A 23,413-nucleotide genomic window follows, 5' to 3' on the forward strand; every position below is an offset into this window, starting at 1 on the left:
TCAGTTAGACAGTACAGTTCACTCTTATAACTAACATATTTTACACATTTACAAAAATCAGCCATTTTTAGTAACTGATGATCCAGACCATATTTTGTATTATTTGCTTTGCATAAAGGGTCTGCAATACACAAATCCACAAAGATCTAAAGTACGAAAGGGATTGTGAGTCGAGTGGGTGGGGAAGGTGCAATGAATAAAGAGTCATGATAAAGAGTTCTGGGTTTCATTTCGGAGTATACAAAATGTCCAGGAATCAGACAGTTATGGTTTTTCACAACTCCTTGTTAAAGTAAAATTTAGGAAACAAATGTATAATGTCAATGTGGTTATCCCATTTCATACCCAGATAATAATTTTGTTTCCTCAAGTTACAGTGCAAAGATGCTCATACATTGTCCTATTGTCTCACATGAGAAGGTCTCGAGATTGGAAGATTTTTCACTAAGAAATCATAATGAAACCTGACTTTCATGGGGAACCAAAACAAAAGGAAGGTGTCAAAAGGGAAGACAAAGAGGAAGGGAAAAAGCTGTATATGAGGGAACCTTTTGAAACATCATAAAAGCTCACAACTGTGTTGTCATAATCCAGAAAGACCCCGACCCGACCCAAAGGTCTTTGCACATAGTGAGTTAAGGGAAGAAAGATGTTGGAGAGGCTATAAAGGTTGTTTCTCTTTGAAGAAAATAGACAAAATGCTTCCTCAAAAGCGGGAAAGTGATTTGCGTTTGCTGTCCTGGAATCTTTACAGACTCCCAGAATCCAGTTGGAGGAGTGGGTTACATCCACTTCCCAGTAATGCCTGCCAGAGGAGAAGGCCTGAGCTCCCCATGTTGCAAAGTTCTCTGCTCTCTGGGACTCCCCGGGTGCACCATCATGGTCATCTCCAAATATCACATTTCTCACATCCTCAGAAAGGCTCATATAGTGATTCGCCTTTTCCTTACTCAGAGGATCATCCACTGAAAGAAGAACAAAAATCAGATCAAGGAGTTACATGGGGGTCAGATGTAATCTGCCCAGGTATTGGCTTTATTTGTACCTCCTGTAAGTGACAGAATACAGGGAGCAAAAAGACTCTGGAGACTGTCATCTATGAAGATCAACGGTTATTATGACTTCTACGGCACAGGAGAATACTTAAAATCACACAGAAAAACAAATAAACAAACATATCATTAATTGTGCGAATCAATGATTTAATGTCTGGCTTTGCATGATTTGTTTCAAGAGATATGTAACATTCTTTATTTAGTAGAAAATGCCACTTGCATTGTTTGTATTCAATATAATTAACAAATAGACTTCACTCTGCTATGATGCTCTTATTTAATGGGATATAAAATGTGCCTGTTACTTTTTTTTTTTTTTTCGAGACAAGAGTCTCACTCTGCTGCCCAGGCTGGAGTGCAGTGGTGCGATCTGGGCTCACTGCAGCCTCCTGGGTTCAAGCGATTCTGCTTCCTCAGCCTCCCGAGTAGCTGGGATTACAGGCATGTGCCACCATGCCCAGATAATTTTTGTATTTTTAGTATAGATGGGGTTTTGCCATGTTGGCCAGGCTGGTTTCCAGCCGTTGACCTCAGGTGATATGCCCGCCTCAGCCTTGGAGGATTACAGGAATGAGCCACTGTGCCCAGCCTCACTTCCTTCATTTTTAAATGTCAAAATTTGATGGACTTCCATACATGTGCACTTTAGAAGTTTCTGAAAATAATGATCATGTTCTGCTTTTACATGACCTGGTCAGCCACTGTTTCATTCAGTCTAATCCTGGTTTTAGCCCTCTGTTGTCTAATGGCTGCTTTACCTGTTTGGACCATTTTCACAGAACTCTCAGCTTCCAGTTGTTGCAAAAGGTATCTTACAGCAGTAAAGTTGTTCTGTTTATGGAAGTTTTAGTTATTTGGTTGGTCAAAGCTTTCTAATTTTTATGATAAATATTATTTCTACAATATATGATAAATTCACAGAAATTAAAACTAAAATGGGAAATGGCTCAACCAAGGAATCCACTAAACAGAAGTTGAGGCTGTACTGCCAAGCAGCTGGCTCTTACCTCTGAATTTGTTGAGCTTATCTAGCACTCCAGTGATGTGCCAGGAAGTGAGTTCTGGGTTCACTGGCTGGGGCTTTTCCATTTGCACCAACTCTGTCCTGCAAAGAACAACCTCAGTTACACTTTCAGGCACAGGGATAATCACACAGTCATACAAATGTTTCAGATTTTCATCCAAGATATTTCTTGAGAAATCTCCCTTTTTTGTTAAATTCAGTATACATTTTATTCAACTGTATTGAGGATATAGCAATGTTACTTTTATCTAAATTTAACATGTTAAAGTCCAATTTCTGCATTCTCTCATACACGATCCTAATTTAAAAGTACTGAGTGTCATGTCCTCCCTCTCCCCCTCCGGCCTCTTCAAAGTATACAGATATCCTGGGATTCTTGCTGAGAGAAGAAAACTCAGCCAAAGCCTTTGGGACCTCAGTCAGTAGTTGTCATCAGTGATGCAGTCAGGGTCTTACAGGGAATGCCCGCTGACACTAAAGGTTTTGAACTTTTGTTCAAACCAAAGGAGTCTATTTTCAGCCTGTCAGCTCTGGCGCTGAGGATCCTGAGGCAGCCATTCCCCTCTTAGATTCTGCCTACAATGGGAATGCAGAGAGGGAGCAGGGCCTGGCTATTGATATCCCTGGGAACAAATCCTCCCTCCCTTTCCTGTCCTTAGGGCATTTCCCTCCTTCCTCTCTTTTTCACCTCTTGCCTCTCCAGAATAGGAGACTCCTTTGTGATAACTCAGAGTAATCTTCTTAAGATTTGCTGGGGCAGGGCTGGAGAAGATGGGGTGAGTGGGTAGAAGAAAATCCAGAATGGCACACTGTTTTTAGATACAAATTCATTCAGCCAGATAAGAAGGAAACTTCTGAGACAAAGAAGCTTAAGGTCTCAGGTTCTCCCTTGAAACCAAAATGGAACATAGCCACAGATCAATGCTAGATACCTCAAAACATGTAGTTGACCCTTAAGTAACAAGGGTTTGAAATTTGGGGGTCCACTTATAAGTGGATTTTTTTCAATGAAAGTTTCACCTAGCTTGCCTGCCTCTCCTGCCTCGCACTCCATTTCTTTTGTTTCTGCCTCTGCCACTGCTGAGACACTGTCTTCTCTTCCTCCTCCTCTTCAGCCTACTCAATGTGAAGACATTGAAGATGAAGACCCTTATGGTGATCAACTTCTTAATGAGTAATAAATATATTTTCTCTTCCTTATAATTTTCTATATTTTTTTCTCCAGTTTACTTTATTGTTAGGATACAGCATATAATACATATAACATACAATATATGTTAATCGACTGTTTACGGTATCAACAGGCTTCCAGTCAATAAAAGGTCATTCGTAGTTTGGTTTTGGAAAAGTCAGAAAAGTTGGGTTTTCAACTATGTGCAATTGCATGAAGGTGGTTAGTGAACTTAATCCCCACCTTTTTCAATGGCACATTGACTTTCAAGGGTACATTGACTTTATCAATAAGGGAAGGACTTTCTCAGCAATCAAAGTTCATTAGTGTAACTCACCATTCCAGTATGTTTTCCAAGTCCTGCAAAGAAAAACACAAGTACTTAATCATGAGAATTCTGTCCTACTTTCCCTAGTATTCTTTGTTGTTTTTCTGGGTTAACAAGGTAGGTTTATTGATACACCTCTAAGGAACCACCCAAGGCTGTGTTAATAACAGAACCTCAACTGAACCATGGTGGTCTTCCTCAGTGGGCACTAGGAATGAAGGAGCTGAGAATAAGACTATGGAGTGATGTACACGGCTATCTAGTTCTCAGTGTCACTCATCTCCCAGGCTTAATCCCAAGAAGTGAGGATGTACTAGGGAACTTAAATTGAGTTTTATTAACAAAGCTAATATTTTCCTGGCCTAGCATTTGGTTTATTTTGGATAACATTTCTTTGTGGCTAGTACTCCTGATTATACTGAAGAGGATTTTGTCCTATGTGATCTACCAAAATGGCAAAAATCTCCCAAAGATTACCAGAATGTGCAAAAATAGGTCACTGGACAAATGCAATGGCAGAGTCAAGGAGCATGTGTCACTTATCTAAGAGTAGTTACATTTGCAGGTAGCATATGAATGTCCTGGCAGCATTGCCCAACAAAGTCTTCCTGACTCTGGATGATGAACCCTCCCTCCTCACCTGGAGCAGCTTCACATCAGGCATGTGGCACATCTCCCACAGCTCTCTGTACATGTTTTTCATCTTTTTTATATGTTGGGTTATTCTTACTTCACTGTTTTGGAGTTGTCGAACAATCTCTTCTGCTTCTGTGTCCATTGTCTCCAGATGGCGTTGCTCCTCCTCCAGGAGAAATTGGTGCAACTTCTGATATTGATATCTGATCATCCCTTTCCTGAGGGCCACATAGTCCTGCAGAGGTACTCAGTTAAAAGAATTGCATCTCCTCACTCTCAACAACACACTTAACACTTCAACTGTTATTCTCCTAGGATATGCAAGCAGTAAACTCATAAGCTCTGCGTCTCATACTTGAAAAGATTCTTGAAGATTTGCTAGTCTCCTCTACCCATCCTTTCTTCATGTTCCTCCTAGTCTCCCTTCCTGTATAAATCAGTACCTCAAAAGGACTCAAGATCCCTGCCTGTGATGCTTCTACAGGATTCTTACTTCATTAATTATTGTCTTTTTTACCTGGTTCTTCTTAATTTTCTCTTGTTCCTTTGCCTGATTCTTCTAAACATTTTTAAATATTTCAGTATACACTCTACCACCGAGTTTTTAAAGAAATTACTTCAGGTTTTTTTTCCCCCACTAATTTCTCTATTTCTCTCCTCACCTTCACAGCAAAACCTTAAACTACTCGATGTGAATACAATGCTTTAAACAACTCAGTGCTATCCTATTCTCAGTGTCTTGGAAGTTTTATCTAAACCCTCAAGGTTACATGAGGAATAACTATCATGCCCTGTTTATTTCATATACATGTACATACTAGTATTTTTTGCACCAGCTCCTGTTGGCCTGTATAATGATAATTGCTGATATATCATTTGAAATCACTGTTTTGTTTTTTTCTGGGAAGAGGACACTGCTATTTTCTAACTGGTAAACAGAATTCAGCTAAGAAGTCTAAGCTAGCATTGTGCCAATCTACATTAAAAATATAAAACCTTTTTATCCCTACCGTTAATGAATGGATTTTGCTAATTTCCTGATTTAGATTGTTTTGCATTTCTTGAGTGCTCCTCCATTTTCTTCAGAAGTTTCTCCTGCAAAATAGACATGACCTTTAGTAGCAGATAAGATGTTACTGGATATGTTATTCCCTTTTTATGAGAAAAGCCTGTTGTTGAGAGAATGGTAAATTTGAGTTCCCCTGAAGTGGTCAGAGTTTTTACAAGTTAACCTAATTTGATTCTAATATGTGGAATATCAGAGGTAACAGAAACATATAGTAGAGAGTTTGAGGAGACCCAACAGCTAATCAATTTTTTAAGAAATTGGATTTCATATATCCTGGCTCTGGAGAAGTCAAGCTTGCAGCAAAAGCAAACCGTGTTCCTAGGACACATTTATATCTAGAGATTTATATTGAAAATTCAGAACCTCACCATCTCCATTCTCTCCACCTTTATTATCATAAGCTCTCATTTTCTCTCTCATTTAGGATCATGTGGATTCCCAGTTGCATTGGAGGCGTCACTTACCCTGCACTCCTCAGCAGCCCATCCTATTGGGCTGTGGCCATAAGCCTCATGCTCTGGTGACTCAGAGCAGGGCCCACAGAGGAGTCTCTCCTCTGCCTCACAGAAGAGCCCCTTTTCCTCTTCATGTAGCACACAGATCTGCTTCTCTGAGCTGTTGATGTTGTGAGGTCTGCGCTGCCTTGCAAGAGAAGCCAACTTCTTGCGAACAATATTGGTGTTGAAGTCAGTCTTCTGGGGGATTTTCCCCCACACAGGACAGACCGTTGGAGCTTGGCCTTCCTCCCAGCGTAGATAAAGGCAGGGCCTGCAAAAGCTATGCCCACAGTCAATGGTGACTGCGTCCGTTAAGCAGTTCCTGCAGATAAAGCAACAGAGCTCCCTCTGGAAGGTTTGCAGTGTGTCTGAATCCATGTTTCTGGAAATTTAAAACAGAAAAATTTAAATGAGAAAATTATTTTTTGACCACATGGAGGGGGAAGGGCCCATGGCTAGTTCTTCTTGTCTGCTTCAGCTCTGTTCAATCTACCCGTTAACTTAAGCCCAGTACAGACCTAGATGTGGTAAATACAGGCAGGCTGGGTTTATACTATAACACAAGTGGAAAAATGAGACAAGCATCATTTTAGTTTAAAACAAGCAATGTTCTCAATTATAAGTTACTTAGGCAAGCTTAATATTGGGGTAGAGGGGAACAATTAAGATAACTTCACAGTTACTTCTATTAGCTGATTGTTCCAGAAACCCATACAAACCCATCTCCCTCTCTCTCTCTCTCTCTCTCTCTCTCTCTTTCTTTTCCTCCATGACCCCTTGAGTGGAACTTATACAGGGATACTTAGTCTCACTCTCTGGCACCCAACTAACAGATGTACTTTTCTAAAGACAATTAAAAATTGGTTAAGTTTAATCTAAGTGTGTTTAGTTTAATCATTATGGGCTTCAACACTCAACTCCTGTGACTATAAACAGCTGAACTTATGCTTCTAATGTTAATCTCAAAATTCAACCTTTACATAAATACAACGAAAAATTGTTATTTCTTATTCAAGACAATGTTTTTGCTCAGAATGACTTCAGACCATCAGAGTATCTTCGTATTTTGAAATGGTGACTACGCAAGCTATGAAAGTACTCAGCAACAATTAATCAATTTTTACTTAAACCAAAAAAGAAAGTAAACACTCGAATTTTTTCTTTAAAGAATCCAGAGGTGTAATTAATGGAAGCATGACCACCAATTTATCTTTATTCCCTGTGTTTCTCCACAGTGATCGAAGTCCCTACTTCCTGGGAGTCTTTACCAGTTGATGGGATCTATTTGAACACTTTTCAAATCCAGTCTGCTCATTGAAGATTTGAAAAGGACTACAAACATGACCTTTACAACAAGGGTTTTCCAATTAATCCTACGCATTTAACACTTACACTGACGACATGTAGTATACTACAAAGCTACAGTAAGCAAAGCAGCATGGTACTGGTGTCAAAGTAGACAAGTAAACCAGCGGAACAGATCAGAGAACCCAGAAACTGTTACACCTCTCTACAGCCAACTGAATTTTGACAAAGGTAGCAACAGTATTTACTGGGGAAAGGACAGTCTTTTCAATCAACACTGCTGGCAAAACTGGATATTTACATGCAGGGAATAAAATTATACCCTCGCCTCTCATCCTATGCCAAAATCAACTCAAAATAGACTGAAAACTTTAATGTAAAACCTGAAAGAACAAATCTACTAGAAGAAAACATAGGAGAAATGCTCCAGAACATTAATCAGAGAAAAAATTGTATGAATAAAATCACAAAAGCCTAGTCCACAAAAGCAAAAATCAACAACTGGAATTATATTAAACTGCAAAGCTTCTGCACAGCAAAGGAAACAATCAATGCAGTGAAAAGACAACTGACAGAATGAGAAAAAATATTTACCAACTATTCACTGGACAGGAGATTGATACCCTGAATATACAAGGAAATCAAATAACTCAATAGCAAATTAAAAAGAAAAAAAAAACCCAAACAACCCAATTAAAAAACAGGCAAATGATCTGAACAGACAATTAACATATGCCAATTTACAAAATAAAATTGAAGTGGAAAAAGACTATTCCGTATATGTAACATATTGAAAATTGTAAGCTCTTTTTGGATTCCATAATTACACAAATACGGTGGAATTGTAGCTGCTAAGACATAACATGCCAAATAATGCATAAGGTAATATAATACAAAATGGGGGCTAGGCATAGTGCTGTGTGCCTCTAATCCTGGCATTGAGGAGGCCAAGGTATGAGGATGGATTCGGGTCAGCAGTTCTAGACCAGCCTGCGCATCTTATTGACATCTTATCTCTACTAAAAATTCTTTTAAAAATAATGCTGGGGTGATGGCACATGCTTGTAGTCTCAGCTACTCAGGAGACTGTGGCAGCAGGATTGCTTGAGCCCAGGAGGTCCAAGGTGCAGTGAGCCATGATAGTGCCATTTCAGTCCAGCCTAGGTGACAGAGTGAGACTCTATGTCAAAAAAAAAAAAAAAAAAAAAACCCAGTCAAATAACTTGATATAACACAAGCCAATATATTATAAATGCTCTAATTACAGATATTTTAAACAATGATGTTATTTCAAATAACTGGGTAAGGTACTTGTTTGCTTAGAAAAGATGTAAATGTCCTGGCCGGTGAGTTTAAAGTATTTTTATAAGAAAAATTAAGCATGAAGGGCTTCACTACAAATGTCATACACACCAGAATCTGCGATGTATTGTCTCAAGTCTAGAAGATTCGTGAATATCCAGGTCAGCAGCAACACTGAGCTCACCAAAGCCCAGCCTCCACAAATTCAGTCTGACTTCTCTGGAGAAGTCTTCCCTGGACAACTCTGCTTTTTAAGTGATTAGACTCACCTAAGAACACTCCCACTTCCTGGGATTGGCTACTGTCTGGAGAAAGAAGTGGAAATGGAAGATTAGGTTACACAGAAGGGTGTAACGTTGGGGAGGGGTGTAACATGGGGTAATCGGATTTATAAAGTACAGACAATCATGCCTAGGGGATTATAGCCCAACAGAAGGTAGAGGATTTTGGAGTGAGATGCAAGAATCTTAACCTGACGTAGGTTGTTCACAGACATTACAACTGAAACAATTATTTCATTAAGTAATGTTTTATTTCACAAACAATGCCCTCACAATTAAAAACAATTGCTTTATTATTTTAAACTGAAATGTATCATCTATATTTCCATTAAAGATTTTTTTATTTATTCTTCAACAAACAAATACCAATGACAATGAACTAGGTATTAGAAATAAATTATATTAAACTATAATAGACAATTTCAGTCCTGCTAGAACATCCAGACTAGTGAATGAGATGTATCATAATTAAAGAATCACACAAGTAAATATACAATTAGAACTATAAGCTCAATAAATGAGCAGTACATGTTTTGAGGGTCGGTAGTAGGAGGGAGGTGCTGAATGCAAGCTTACACAAGGCTTTTATGAAGATGTGAAAGCATTGAGATTTGAGGAATAGGAATACATTAACTTGGTAAAGAGAGATAGAGAGAAACTTTCTTTGCAGTGACAGCAGCAGATGCAAAAGCTTCCTGGATGGAGGAAGCCTGGTACAGTTGAGCTCCAGGCCATTGGAGCTAGAGTGACAAGAATGAGAGTGATCTGATGGGAGATGAGGCTGCAGAGGGAGGTACAGGCATCAGAACATGGAAAAGATGAGTTTGTTATCTAGAAATTATGGGAAGCCAGTGAAGTGTCAGTCTAGTTTTAAAATATATCATTGCTAAATAAGTCTCCAGTCATTAGTTATCTGAATATGTACAACTCTAAAATATTAAATGAAATAACTAACCCATCTATGGAGCTCTCATAAAAAAGTGCACCTAGGCACTTAGTTGTGTTTTAAATACTATGACTTTATATACAACAGTTGGTGAATTTACTTGTCTAATTTTTTTGTTCTCTTCCCTATTTTATGACTACTTTCAATGGTGAATTTATGCAAAAATAAAATGTGTTTTTTTGATTTTATGCCATGTGAATAATTTTAAATTAGATACTTTACATCAGTGTATATGTATGGACATGTAGAAGATGTACAGCATGTATATTTATATAAAAATATGATGCAATGTCATAAATAATTATTTAAACAATAATTATGTGTATAATTATCTTTAACAAAGTACATACAGAAAACTAATTTTGAATAGAGTTTGGTGACTCCTGTCTGTAATTCCAGCTAGTTGGACAGCTGGGCAAAAGGGTCACTTGACTCTAGGAATTCCAGGTTTCCCCAGGCAGCATAGGGTGACACCTGTCTCTAAAAAAAAATTGTTTTTACCCAGGCCTGGAAGCAAGCACATGTAGTTCCAGCTAATCAGGAGGACCAGGCAGGAGGATCACTTGAGCCTAGGTGTTTGAGGCTGCAATGAGCTATGATCATGCACTGCACTTTGGTCTGAGTGACAGAGGGAGAACTTGTCTAAATAAAGGAAAGAAAAAAATGAAAGAAAAACAAAGTTATAAGTTAGAAAGTGTTGCTTTTTTCTCTGTTCTCTAGAAGAATTTGTCTAAAAGTGTGTTATTTCTTTCTAAAATGCTTTGAAAATTTCGCTGAAAGAGATCCCTGGAGTTTTCTTTGTGAGTTTTGTTTTTTAAATAATACACGGAATTTTAAGAATCCAAATCATATCTTTCATTTTTCTATGTTCTCTTCCGTCTGTTTTAGTCAGCTGTGTTTTTCAAGAAATTTTCGCATGTCATCAAAATTGTCAAATGTATAGGTATAAATTGTTCCTAAAATATTCATACTGGCTTATTGATATCTGGATGACCCATGAGTTTGCCTGTTTATTCTTGATTTGAACTCCCCCTCTCCATTGTTTAAATGAATCTCATTGGGAATTTATTAATTTAATGTATCTATTTAAAGGGCCTACTTTTGAATTTGTTGATTTATCTTTTGCATGCTTTTTAATCAATTTTCTGCAATTTCTCTAATTTTTTTTAGTTTTTCAATGGGAATTTGCTTTAATTTTCTGGCTGTTTGCGACAGACCTTTCTTTGTTAATAACAGATGCATTTAATGATATACATTGTTTTGTAAGCATTGTCTTAAATACATTTCAAAAGTTTTTTTGTTTTGTATTTCGAATATTACTTACTTAAACATACTTTCTTCATTGTTTTTCTTTAGTGCATGTATTTTCAGGGAAACTATAATGGAGAGGGGAGGGAATGCATTTTTCTAATGATATTTAAAACAATTAGAACCAATTGAAATTAATTTTAATAAAACATTATAACCCAATATATCCAAAATGTTTTCAACATAATAAACATTACAAATATTAGTGAGATATTTTATATTTTTTTTTTTGAGACAGGGTCTGGCTTTGTCACCCAGGCTGGAGTGCAGTCGCTGGATCCTGTCTAGCTGCAGTGTCAACCCCCCTGGCTATAGCAATCTTCCCACCCCAGCTTCCCCTGTACCAGGGACTACAGGTTCATCCCACCATGCTCCGCTAATTTTTATTTTTTTGGAGAGACGAGTTTTCGCAATGTTGCCTAGGCTTTTCTCAAACTCCTTTCCTGTGTCCACCTCTCAATGTGCTGCGATGACAGGCTTGAACAATAATGTTCATACATTTTAGGAAGAAAGTCCTAAGCCTACTTAGGTTTTTTAAAAAAGGGTAGATTGGAATTTACTTTCTCTAAACTCAATAGTTTCTAGAACTATAAATTAGAGTCAAGTATTAAAGGCCCCAGGAAGACAATTTTAGAAGAAAAGTTTTCAAAGTGAGCCGGGCTAGATGCTTTATAATTGAGGATTCACTGGATATGTCTTGGCATCCTAATGGCCAACGCTGAGGGTTTTTATTTTTTTTAATAATGTGAAAGACTGAAGTTTGTTACATGTACGTTGTGTAGAATTTCCAAAGTTAGAAACTTTTCTTAAAACACTTCACTACATTTCTTTTATTTATGTATTTTTTTAAAAATTTAAACTATGCATGGATACATCCTTAATAGAAGATTAGGTTTCTGCAGTTTCAAAGGCAAAACCTAGTCCTTTCCATTGGCTCTATTTAACTGTATAATTGCTTTATCGATTAAAATTTAAAAAAAACTTCTACAAATACATTGCAATGTTAGATAACTAAATCAGTTGTCTGATGTCATTATACAATGTTACTTTTTTTTTTTTCTTTTGAGATGGAGTCTGGCTCTTTCACCCAGGCGGGAGTGAAGTGGCAGGATCTCGGCTCACTGCAACCTCCACCCCAGGGGTTCAAGCAAATCTCCTGCTGGGATTACAGGTGCCTGCCACCATGCGCAGTTAATTTTTGTATTTTTAGTAGAGAGGGGGTTTCACCATGTTTGCCAGGCTGGTCTCGAACTCCTGACCTCAGGTAATCCACCCGCCTTGGCCTCCCAAAGTGCTGGGATTACAGGCATGAGCTGCCACAGCGGCCTGATGTTACCTTTTTAAGTCCACATAAAGTGACTTTATAATTATCTTTTAATGACTCCTTATTAAAACCTAAAATATATGAAGAACTATTTTGTTTTCTACTTTTATCTACAATACTAGATTTTCCATGATTTTTAAAGAGTAGAAGACTTTATTTATTTATGTATTTATTTTGAAATGTAGTCTCGCTCTGTTGCCCAGGCTGAATTGCAGTGGCACTGTCTGAGTTCACTGCATCCTCTGCCTCCCAGGTTCAGGTGATTCTCCTGCCACAGCCTCCTGAGTAGCTGGGACTACAGGTCTGTGCAACTATGCCAGCCTAATTTTTGTATTTTTATTAGATATAGGGTTTTGCCATGTTGGTCAGACTTGTCTCGAACTCCTGACCTCAAGGGATCCGCCCACCTCGGCTTCCCAAAGTGTTGGGACTGAGCCACCACGCCCAGACTAGATTGATTTTTAAGAACTTGATTTATACATATTTAGTTTTAAAGAATGGCTTTTTGTGTTTTTAAACTTTTTAAAGTTAAAAACATTTCACAAGAAACTGGTGAACTTAAATGACATTGAAGATAATTTACTATCACTTAACAGAGGGCTCACCTTTGGAGAATGGGTTATGTATGGGTATAAAATTGAAAAATAGATTTGTATCCTGAGATTAATATTCTGAAGCTCTATCTCTGGTGACTTAGAGAAATTCTCAAATCACCAAACACAATAAATAAATGAATATAAAATATAGTGGCTCATTCACTTCTCTAAAGCATTTTCTAAACTCCCAGAACTATGAAAAACATGGAAGATTCAAATATTTTGCTGAAATGGGTCAGAATGGGAGGTATCTACTTAGCCTATAGGTGCTTTCAACTCTGACTCAGCAAATTATAGGTATTAACTTTCTCTGTGGCCTACTCCTCACACCCTCCTAACCCATTCTTGCTCAATATTCTTCTTAAATCTGCATCTAGGTTTGCTATCATATTACCATCCAAATAATAATTGATTTGGATGTATTTACATAATACAAAGTTCTTTAAGTAACTAATAACATTTACTTAGCATTAATTGGTCCCTTTCTATGTTTGAAGCACTGTTCTACTTGCCGATACCTACAATATTTTTCATAGACTTTAAAATACATCGGCATACACAGTGTGAAATCATTTTTGTGTGTGCTTGTTATTTAGGTCACAATATAAAATACATACTGCTAGAATTCTAATAAAAACATACTGCACAGGAATGGTGAGATAGCATTTAAATCGGGAAAGTTCAGCTTGACAGGGTCCTATTACCAGTGCATCCTGTTAGCCTAACAACATTCAACATCATAAGTAGCACATCAGTAACAAGCTCTTAACTGAGATGAGGTTAGAAATGTGTATTTTTATTTTATAAATAATCTCTGAAAAAGACAGCACAAATGTCATTTATTATGCACATTTCTTAAGCACAAATGTCATTTATTATGGTATGTTCAGTCTTTTTCAATTTTTTACTTTCAAACAATATTCTCAAATACATTTAGAAAAAGGTTTTAAGGCATAGTATTTCATTAATGCTCATCGTTTGGAAAAAAACCCAACTGGAATACAAGCACATGAATTTATGTTTTTTTTTAACTGTGGATTATCATGGTATTTAATCTACTTATTACAAAAAATTTTTGAAAATAGTAATTGATATAACTTGAGACTTTTCACCAAAATTTGAAGACATCTAACAATATGCATAATGAATTTGAGTTGGAAAAAAATGTGCAATACAAGTAAAAACAAAAATGCATTTTCCATTCCTACCTGGAGAAAAAAAAGATGAAATAACATACAGGTTGAGCACCACTAATCAAAATATCTAAAAATCCAAAATACTCCAAAATCGCAAATGTTTTGAGCTGTGAAATGTCACCAAAAGTGAAATATCCCACACGTGACCTCATATGAGAAGTTACAGTCAAAACATATCCTCAGTGAACAAAAGACTCTCCCAGCCCCTTCAGTTGCAATATATCTTTCTGTGTCCACCTAGATGCCCCCAAACAAGAGCACTCACAAAGGGTAATAAAATGGCATGTGTACACAAACTTTGCTTCATGAATAAAATTATTTAAAATATTGTCTAAAATTATCTTTAGCCTATCTGTATAAGGTGTATATGAAACATAAATTTTGTGTTTACACTTGGGTTGATACACAAGATATCTTATTATGTATATGCAAATATTCTGTAATCCACAAATATCCAAAACCTGAAATTCTTCTGGCCCTAACATTGTGAATAACAAACAGTCAACTTGTATTACATGGTTTTATAATGGATTTATTTGAAAATGTGACTGAAATCTGTGGATGAAATTTTACAAACATCAGTTTAAGCCAAATAGTATTATTTTGTATAGCAGAAGGGGATACACTGGGTTTATTTCTCCACAGCATCCAAGTAGAATGTGACAGGGGTAAGGAGGAAAGATTTCTATATGTAGTACTCATGATCCTTTGGGCTTAGGGTAGGTAAAACCACAAGATATGCTAACCTTACATTCTGCTCTGTTCCTTGGAAATTTTATAAACAACACTTACTGTTGTTTATAAACAAAAATGGATTCCAGTGAAGGGAAATGGCTAAGTCTATGAGCACCATTAGAACTGGCAGGGTTCAGGAAAGAATGTGAAAACTCTACTCCACAGTACTCATTTTTCTATACTGTGCTAGGAAAGATGAATGGAAAACAAATTTGGCAATGTAATGTCTGCGAACAGGATACACAGCCACATATGGGAAGAATAAAATATAGGAATCTTGAGTCCACTGAATCTGGAGAAGAAAATGTTCTGTTAACTCTTTGCTATGAAAATGCTTTGAGGCTGGGAAAAGTGGCTTACACCTGTAATCCCAGTGCCTTGGAAGGTTGAAGCAGGAGGATTGAGTCCAGGAGTTTGAGACCAGCCAGAACAGCATAAGAAGACCATATCTCCACAAACAATTTAAAAAGTAACCTGAAGTGGGGGTGTCTGCCTGTAGTCAGAGCTACTCAGGAGGCTGAGGTTGAGGATCACTTGAGCCTAGGAGGTTGAGGCTGCAGTAGCTATGATCCAGCAACTGCACTATAGTCTGAGTGACAGAGTGAGACCCTGTCTCTAAGAAAAGAAAAAAGAATAGAAAAGGAAAAACATGATTGAAATCTAAAACCTAGGGTGCTGTTTGTAATTGTTGCCTCCCTTATTTTATCAAGGAAGAAAACCTATTTGATTCTGATTTTTACAGCCTAATGATAATGTAGCAATATTCAAGAACTGAATGTTTCATTCATCAGAGGAAGAAACTTCAGAATGTAGGCTGAACCTCACCTGAACACACAAGCACAGAAGGAATCATATGTGTTTCTGTGGCTCTAAGTGAGAAAATACATTGAGAGATTTGAGGATTTATGGAGTTGACGACATGGGCTTGATCCCTGAATCCATTCCATACAGGAAACAGGACCATAAAAAGATTGCTTATGACCGGGCGCGGTGGCTCACGCCTGTAATCCCAGCACTTTGGAAGGCTGAGGCAGGCGGATCACAAGGTCAGGAGATTGAGACCATCCTGGCTAACACAGTGTAATCCCGTCTCTACTAAAAATACAAAAAAATTAGCCGGGCATGGTGGCAGGCGCCTGTAGTCCCAGCTACTCGGGAGGCTGAGGCAGGAGAATGGATTGAACCCGGGAGGTGGAGCTTGCGGTGAGCCAAGATCACGCCGCCACTGCACTCCAGCCTGGGCGACAGAGCGAGACTCGGTCTCAACAAAAAAAAAAAAAAAAAAAAAGCTTACCTTTTATGCGTTCATATGTAAAGTTGGGACAATGCTACACATACTGCATATTTTCTGTGGAGATTAGGAACAATGTGTGCATGGAGACAGCACAGTAACTGGTACATCATAGACCATGTTTCACATTGTCCCCTTCCTTTTTCTAACATATTTCTCTCCACTCAAATAGATAAGAGGTTTCAAGAGAAAATGACTGGGGTTTGTAGAAAAATAGACAATAAATGGGTAAAACAATTGAGAAGAAATGCCAAAAAAAGTGTGTTAAAGAAAAGATAGCCCTGGACATTCAGGATCCAGAAAGCAAAATATAACTTTTTGGGAAATTAATAAATTTTGTTAGCATGGGAAAAAATATGCAGAATTCTCTCCATGTATGCAAATAAAACAAACAAAATGTCAAAGGAGTTATAATACCTAGGTTTTAAATGGTGTTTATCATAGAATGGCATTTTTATAAAAATTTAAAAATTTCCAGAATTAAATAAAGTCAGATTTCTACATATGTTAAGGAAGCAGAAATAGATCACCAACTTTCATACAAAGATTTTCCAATGAGTTTTAGAACCCAGATGAAAAAAAGAGTCTATTACCAGATTCTCAAAAATAGATGTGTAATTCAACAGAAAACTTTGTGGTAGAGGTAGGTTTCAGACGCTAGAATGAAAACAGTCTCATGTACAAAAAAGTATCTTTTTTATTAAAAGGAGAAGCACTGGGAAATAAGGAAATATTCCAAATTGGCTGGAGTGTCCTTTATCCACATCACAGATTGTTCTTGCGTATACCCACCTCTACTCTCTCTTCTGGATTGGGTAGGACTTTTGGAACCTACAAAATGCCAGCTCTAAAGAGAATTACTTTCTTATGTTTGTTTCATGGTCTGAGACTCAAGTAGGAAAATAGGTTGTTTCCTTGATAATGCCACAGTAGACAGAGGAAGGTCTGTAATTGAAAGCTCCCAATTTCCAGTGCTCTAGGCTTCAACTGCTTAAAGCTGAGTGTTTGAATAAGTGAATGATGTGGTGCAAAAAGTGGTTGAAATAAAATCAGAAGCTACCTACCTTCCTTTCTCTCCTTGCCTTAATTCCTTCCTGATACACAGCATCATCAGACCTTGTAATGGAGTACCAGGGCCCCGCCACGGAGCTCCAGAATTTAAGCAGAGAATGTCCGCAGGATCCAGTCTATGACCGAGGGTTTCACAAGTTTCCCACTCTGGAGTCCAGGACTGAGTCAACAGGGCCCCCCCACACAACTAGCGCAGATCTTACTTCTGTGTGGACACTTTGGTTAATTACTTAGATTTATTGAGGTACAGAATGTGCATACAGGGTGGCCAGTCAGTTGGTGGTCTTGGACAGTAAACTGACAATAGAACAAGAAAATCTATTGTTCAATTCCTTGTATTTAATGAAATATAAACTCTGGATGATTTTATGATGTGTCAACTTGAGTACATGTATGTACAAAGACGAAAATGAGGGCAGTAGCCATTTTGTGGCATAGACATACCTTATTATTCTTCAATGAAACACTTAACTTAGGACCTGCTGGAAAGGCATTTTGCAGATGCAAGCAAAGGTCCTAATCCTGTGACTAGGAAGTGTACCCAAGTAAGCCTGACTTCATCAGTGAAAGTCCTTTAAAGAAACACATAGGCATTCCTTGAACAACATTTTAAATGGCAAATGGGACTCTAATCTTCCAGTTGCCCCCTATTGACTTTAAACCAAAGCTTTGATTCATGACCACTGGGATCTAGCCAGCGGGGGATTTCTTTTCCTGATGGACTGTACCCAGGATCTCACATTTGCTTAAGCAGCCCCCACAATTGGGTAAGCCAAGTCTTTGCACTTAATTCATATGTGAATCTCCCTAACTATACATATATCTTATGGGTTCTGCTTTTGTCTTTGAACCTGGACAGAACTGGGTCTGATAGATTTGTCTTCACTGTTTTGACAGTCTTGACCATAAGTCTTCTGGACCATTGGCAAAGAATTCCTCTATCAGAAGATATTTGAGTAGTCCCTTCTGAAATCTCTTTTTAAAAAAATAATTTTCATATAACAACAAAAAGATTTTGTATAGAAAGAAAAATATAGTCCATCTCTATCATTTGGATTCTGTATTTGTGAATTTGCCTATATCCTAAAAGTTATGTGTAATCCCCAAAATAATTCCCATGGTACACTCCTAGTCATTGTAGGACATCATGCACTATATGGAGAAAAACGTTAAAATAATAACTCATCTTTCACCCATGAAACTGGTGAAGTTTTGTAAATTCAGTGAGAGACCCCAGGTTAGTGGGTTTATTTGGTTAATCAGTGATTTCTCTTAAAGTGGTAGAAAACAGAAAACAAAAAGGAAAGTTTTATCTTCCATTGGACTTCTCTGGAAATATCCTATAAATGTACTAAAGCAGCATTTAAGCTGGATGAGGTGGTTTATACCTATACTCTTAGCACTTTGGAAGGCCGAGACCAGAGGACCACTTGAAGCCAGGAGTTGGAGAACAGCATGGGCTACAGAGTCATACACTGACTTTACCAAAAATTTCAACAAAAAAAATTAGCCAGGTGATACAGTGTGAGCCTAAAGTCTTAGCTACTTGGAAGGCTGAAGCAGGAGGATTACTTGGAATTCAAGGCTGCAGGGAGCTATGATTATGCTACTGAACTCCAGAAGGAGACCCTTTCTCTAGAATAAATAAATGTGCACTTAGAGGAATGCCTGTATCATGGAAGAAACTCAATAAACAGTATAAAATGCATCTTAGTTAATTTCTAGCCTATGTATGCTCTGACAGGATTGATGTTACATATGATTCATTCAGGCACTGGTGTTCAGAATGCAAGTGTGATGATAATTTAATCAGAGCTGCAAAGGTGTGTTCTAAATACTGCATAAACCTAATCATCTTTGTCTCCACCTTTCTGAATGCTCTAAATACCCATAAAGAGGTGGGTGTGGTCTTCACACATTCTTATAAAAGGACACAGAAGAGACAAGCTCAGTTTTTTCTGAAGGAGAAGGACTGCACTTAGAACTGCATTTTGGTGACCTCTGAAATTCAGTACTGTAGTGAATGAGCTTCTGACCTTGAGGTGAACTTAACAAAATTATTTTTGGAAAAATCGTTGTGGGAACCATTAAAAGAACTCAGGGGTGAGTGAAACATATTGTAAAATTATATCATCTTTCCTTTACACAATAATAAATTAGAGTGTTAAAAATATCTCATTATCTTAAATCTACACAGTGATACCATTTGTAACTCATGTTCTTACTATAGATTTTATGAATTATAAGGATACTAATTGTTATTATTTTGTGCTTTCTATGATTGTTTAATATAGTTCTGAAAAACTTAAAATATCTAGTGTTTGCTGCAACAGATATGTATTCATAATGAATATATGGAGTTGATACATATATGTACACATAGGTGTGTGTGTATATGTATATAATGAGTGTATTAATATTGTCAAATTGAATTGAGAAGACATTAATGAATGATGAAGTTATTTGCTTTCATAACATTCAGGTTTTAGACGTGACTTTAAATTAGTAAGGTAATGATGAGCGATGCAAAATAGTGAAACTAAAACAATGAGAAAGCTCCCCAAAATATCCTACTTTAGAAATCAAAACACAATTTTTCGAACAAGTAAATTTATAAGACCTAATTTGGTATGTGATTGTGATTGTCATCTCACTTGAATCTCAATCTTATTAAACTGTGAAAAATTTCTTAAAATGTCTTAGATGAGTTCTGGAAAATATTTGCAATTCTAAGATTTTTCACTGCTTTCACTTAAATTCAGAAGTGATATCAAACTAGCAGCTTTATGCTGCTTTATGCTAAAGGACTTAAAATTGCCAAAACAAAGATTATAGTTTTTATATTAGTCAGAGTTCTCCAGACAGAACCATAGGATGTATATGTATATGTGTGCAGATACATTCATGGGCCATTTGAGTCAGCCACAAACCACATATGGTGGTCCCATAAGATTATAATACCAATATGTTTACTGTACCTTTTCTGTATTCAATTATGTTTAGATACACAAATAGTTATCATTGTGTTACAGTTGCCTACAGTATGCAGTACAGAACATACTGTACAGGTTTGTAGCCTATTGTAGGAACAATAGGCTATAGTGTATACCATAGGTGTGTAGTAGGCTATACCATCTAGATTTGTGTGGTATATTCTATCATATTAAAACAATAAAACCGCCTGGCTGGGCACTGTGGCACGTGCCTATAATCCCAGCACTTTGGAAAGCCAAGGCGGGCAGATAACTTGAGGCCAGAAGTTCAAGTGCAGCCTGGCCAAGATGGCAAAACCCCATCTCTACTAAAAAAATACAAAAATTAGCCAGGCCTAGTGTCACGTTCCTGTAATCCCAGGTACTTGGGAACCTGATGCAGGAGAATCACTCTGAACCTGGAGGAGGAGGTTACAGTGAGCCGAGATCATGCCACTGCATTTCAGCCTGCGTGACAGAAGGATAATCTGTCTCAAAAAAAAACAAAAAAAAACAAAAAAAACTAAAAATACCTGACACATTTCTCAGAACATACATCTGCCCACAAGCTATACATGATTCTACATGGGACAGAATTCATCAGGAAAATTAATTTGCTTGATTATGGAGTCTAGAGAGTTCCAATATAGGCTCTCTAAGCTGGTGTCCTAAGAATACCGGTATCCTGGCTAAGCTTAAGTCTGAAAGCTTCAGAACAAGTTTCAGGAGAGAGACGGAGGAAGTTGCCTTTTTTCTGCCTTTTTCTTTATATCTGAGGTGTCAGCTGATTGGATGGTGCCCACACACATTGAGAGATGAGGCTCCCACTCAGCTCACCAACTCACATGTCTCTCTCCTCTAGAAACACCTTCACAGACTCACCCACAAACAATGCTTCACTAGTTCCCTAGGTATTGGTTAATCCAGTCAGACTGACACCTAAAATTCACCATCACACCATGGAAATATAATTACACCTCTCTGAGTTTAACAAAAACCTCCTATATGTTAGTTCAGAGTTTGCACAGCCCTAGGGGAAGTTAATTTAATCCGCAAGAAAATAAAAAGACCCAATATCTTTAATAATTTTTCTTTTCCCTACTAGTGAACCTTGATTGGTTTAATTGCAGTCTTTTTCTTTGTTTATTTGGTTGGTTGGCTTTTTTTTAAAATTTTATTTTGATTTGGGTCTTTGTTTTTAATTTAATTTAATTTTAAGTCCTGGGATAACTGCAGGACTTGCAGGCTTGTTATGTAGGTAAACTTGTGCCATGGTGGTTTGCTGCCTAGCTTTTGTGACCCTCTATAAAAATATGTCATAGAACCATCTTCTCATATTTCTTTGGCCCAGGTAGTTTTTTCCCACTCTTTCATAGTCATTCATCAGTTATTGAAAGAATAGGGACAACTATGATTTATTGTGACCACTTAGAATCAAAACCCAATTTCCAGATCTACATTCAGAAAATGGGTAGTTGAACAGGTTCGTATTATGCTACAGACAGGAACTAGGAGTAGAAGGGACTGTGAGTGCTCTAGTTAGTAATATCTGTTATAAAGCCAGGAGACTCCCTCTATGTGTAAATTTTTAAGTTTGTAACAGAAGAAATAGTTTGTTGTACTTTAATGAACACTGTCAAGAGAAGAAAATATAATTATCACATATCTCCACATGTTTAGAAGCTTTTCATCAACCCAGGCCCCAAAATGACATGTTTCTCTTTGTTCCTCAGAAACATGAATTCTGGAATCTTACAGGTCTTTCAGAGGGAACTCATCTGCCCCATCTGCATGAACTACTTCATAGACCCGGTCATCATAGACTGTGGGCACAGCTTTTGCAGGCCTTGTTTCTACCTCAACTGGGAAGACAGCCCATTTCTTGTCCAGTGCTCTGAATGCACAAAGTCAACAGGGCAGATAAACCTCAAAACCAACATTCATTTGAAGAAGATGGCTTCTCTTGCCAGAAAAGTCAGTCTCTGGCTATTCCTGAGCTCTGAGGAGCAAATGTGTGGCACTCACAGGGAGACAAAGAAGATGTTCTGTGAAGTGGACAGGAGCCTGCTCTGTTTGCTGTGCTCCAGCTCTCAGGAGCACCAGGATCACAGACACTGTCCCATTGAGTCGGCTGCTGAGGAACACCGGGTAAGTGATGGCTCTGAAGATCGATTTCTGTAAAGGATGCATAAAATTCCTGTGGGTCTATTTTCTTGGAGATTGGATAAAACAAACTCTGAGTCCCTTTAAGCAGCTCTGTTTGGGCTTTCTTAGCTTCCAACCTCTGGGCTTTGACAAACATGAAGGGAAACAAAGGAAATGCCATTTACTAGGGGTTTATTTGTCTCTCATTCTGGGGCCCCTCCCTATGTCATGGTCTGCACTGGTGCTTCAATTTATGGCTCTTTTGCAGGAGAAGCTTTTACAGAAAATGCAGTCTTTGTGGGAAAAAGCTTGTGAAAATCACAGAAACCTGAATGTAGAAACCACCAGAACCAGATGCTGGAAGGTTAGTCCTGTACTACTCTACCTTCTCCAGGAACTTATGGTGGGCAAATGGGTGACTCTTAAAATAGGAACTTGATATCAAACTGTAATGTTTCTGGGATTCAGTGAAAAAAAAAAAGTGAGAGAAAACATTGAGAAAAAGTGGCCTCATTTTTATATAGAATAGTATGCCTGTTAGGTAGGATTTCTAAGAAAACTACTGATGTCACCCAAAGCATGCTGGTTTGTTTCATACAAACCTATAGTTATACACCAACAGATCCAAGAAACTGGGCCATCTCACAGCATTCTATATTTGCTGGTTGGATAAATACTAGGCAAAAGGGTTATTTGGCAGTCATGGAATGCTCAACTGAAACTTCTGAGTGTCGGTCAGCATTAATCTGAATGCTAGTGTGCAAGTAGTATTTGGAATTGTATGGAAAATTTGAGGCAGAAAAAGTGACAGGGCAAATCTAGGGAAACCATGAAATTAAGAATCTCAACTAATTAATATTGAAAAATACATGACATACGATGAGAAAAGCAGTGAGAAATACGGATTTGTGTCTTGAGGGAGACATGTAAACATGCCAGAAATATGGGAACTAGTATCTAAATATAAGGAGAACTCTGAGGACTTCAGAAAAACATTAAAAATAATTTTCTCTTTGTGGATGTATATTTTGAGGGAATGATAGCTAATATTAGTTTGTTGAAAAGTATTTCATGAGAACCTAGTCTATGTTGAATATTAAATTAGAAAACATACTAGTAAAGAAGAAAGGAAGCACCTTTGTCCTCACAAATCATACAATC

The 23,413-nt window shown here is 37.5% G+C and overlaps 1 protein-coding gene and 1 pseudogene across 2 annotated transcripts in view; one reads left to right on the forward strand and one right to left on the reverse strand.

The window, feature by feature from the left end:
• Positions 1-471: 471 nt before the first annotated feature.
• On the reverse strand, positions 472-6,158 carry LOC101146106 (putative tripartite motif-containing protein 64B; annotated as a pseudogene).
• A 15,682-nt stretch (positions 6,159-21,840) lies between these two features.
• The window catches only part of LOC101146458 (putative tripartite motif-containing protein 49B), a 37,991-nt gene continuing 36,418 nt past the window's right edge, over positions 21,841-23,413 (forward strand). Inside the window, exons 1-2 of one of the 2 annotated variants that reach the window (XM_055354953.2) lie at positions 21,841-22,255; positions 22,521-22,616. In XM_055354953.2, coding sequence (XP_055210928.2) covers positions 21,845-22,255; positions 22,521-22,616 — 507 coding nt within the window. In that variant the 5' untranslated portion in view covers positions 21,841-21,844. The remainder of the gene's footprint in view (positions 22,256-22,520; positions 22,617-23,413) is intronic. The other variant, XM_031016354.2, reaches the window with a different exon arrangement.

The sequence above is a fragment of the Gorilla gorilla genome, chromosome 9 (assembly GCF_029281585.2).
Source record: "Gorilla gorilla gorilla isolate KB3781 chromosome 9, NHGRI_mGorGor1-v2.1_pri, whole genome shotgun sequence".
NCBI classification, from domain to species: Eukaryota; Metazoa; Chordata; class Mammalia; order Primates; family Hominidae; genus Gorilla; species Gorilla gorilla.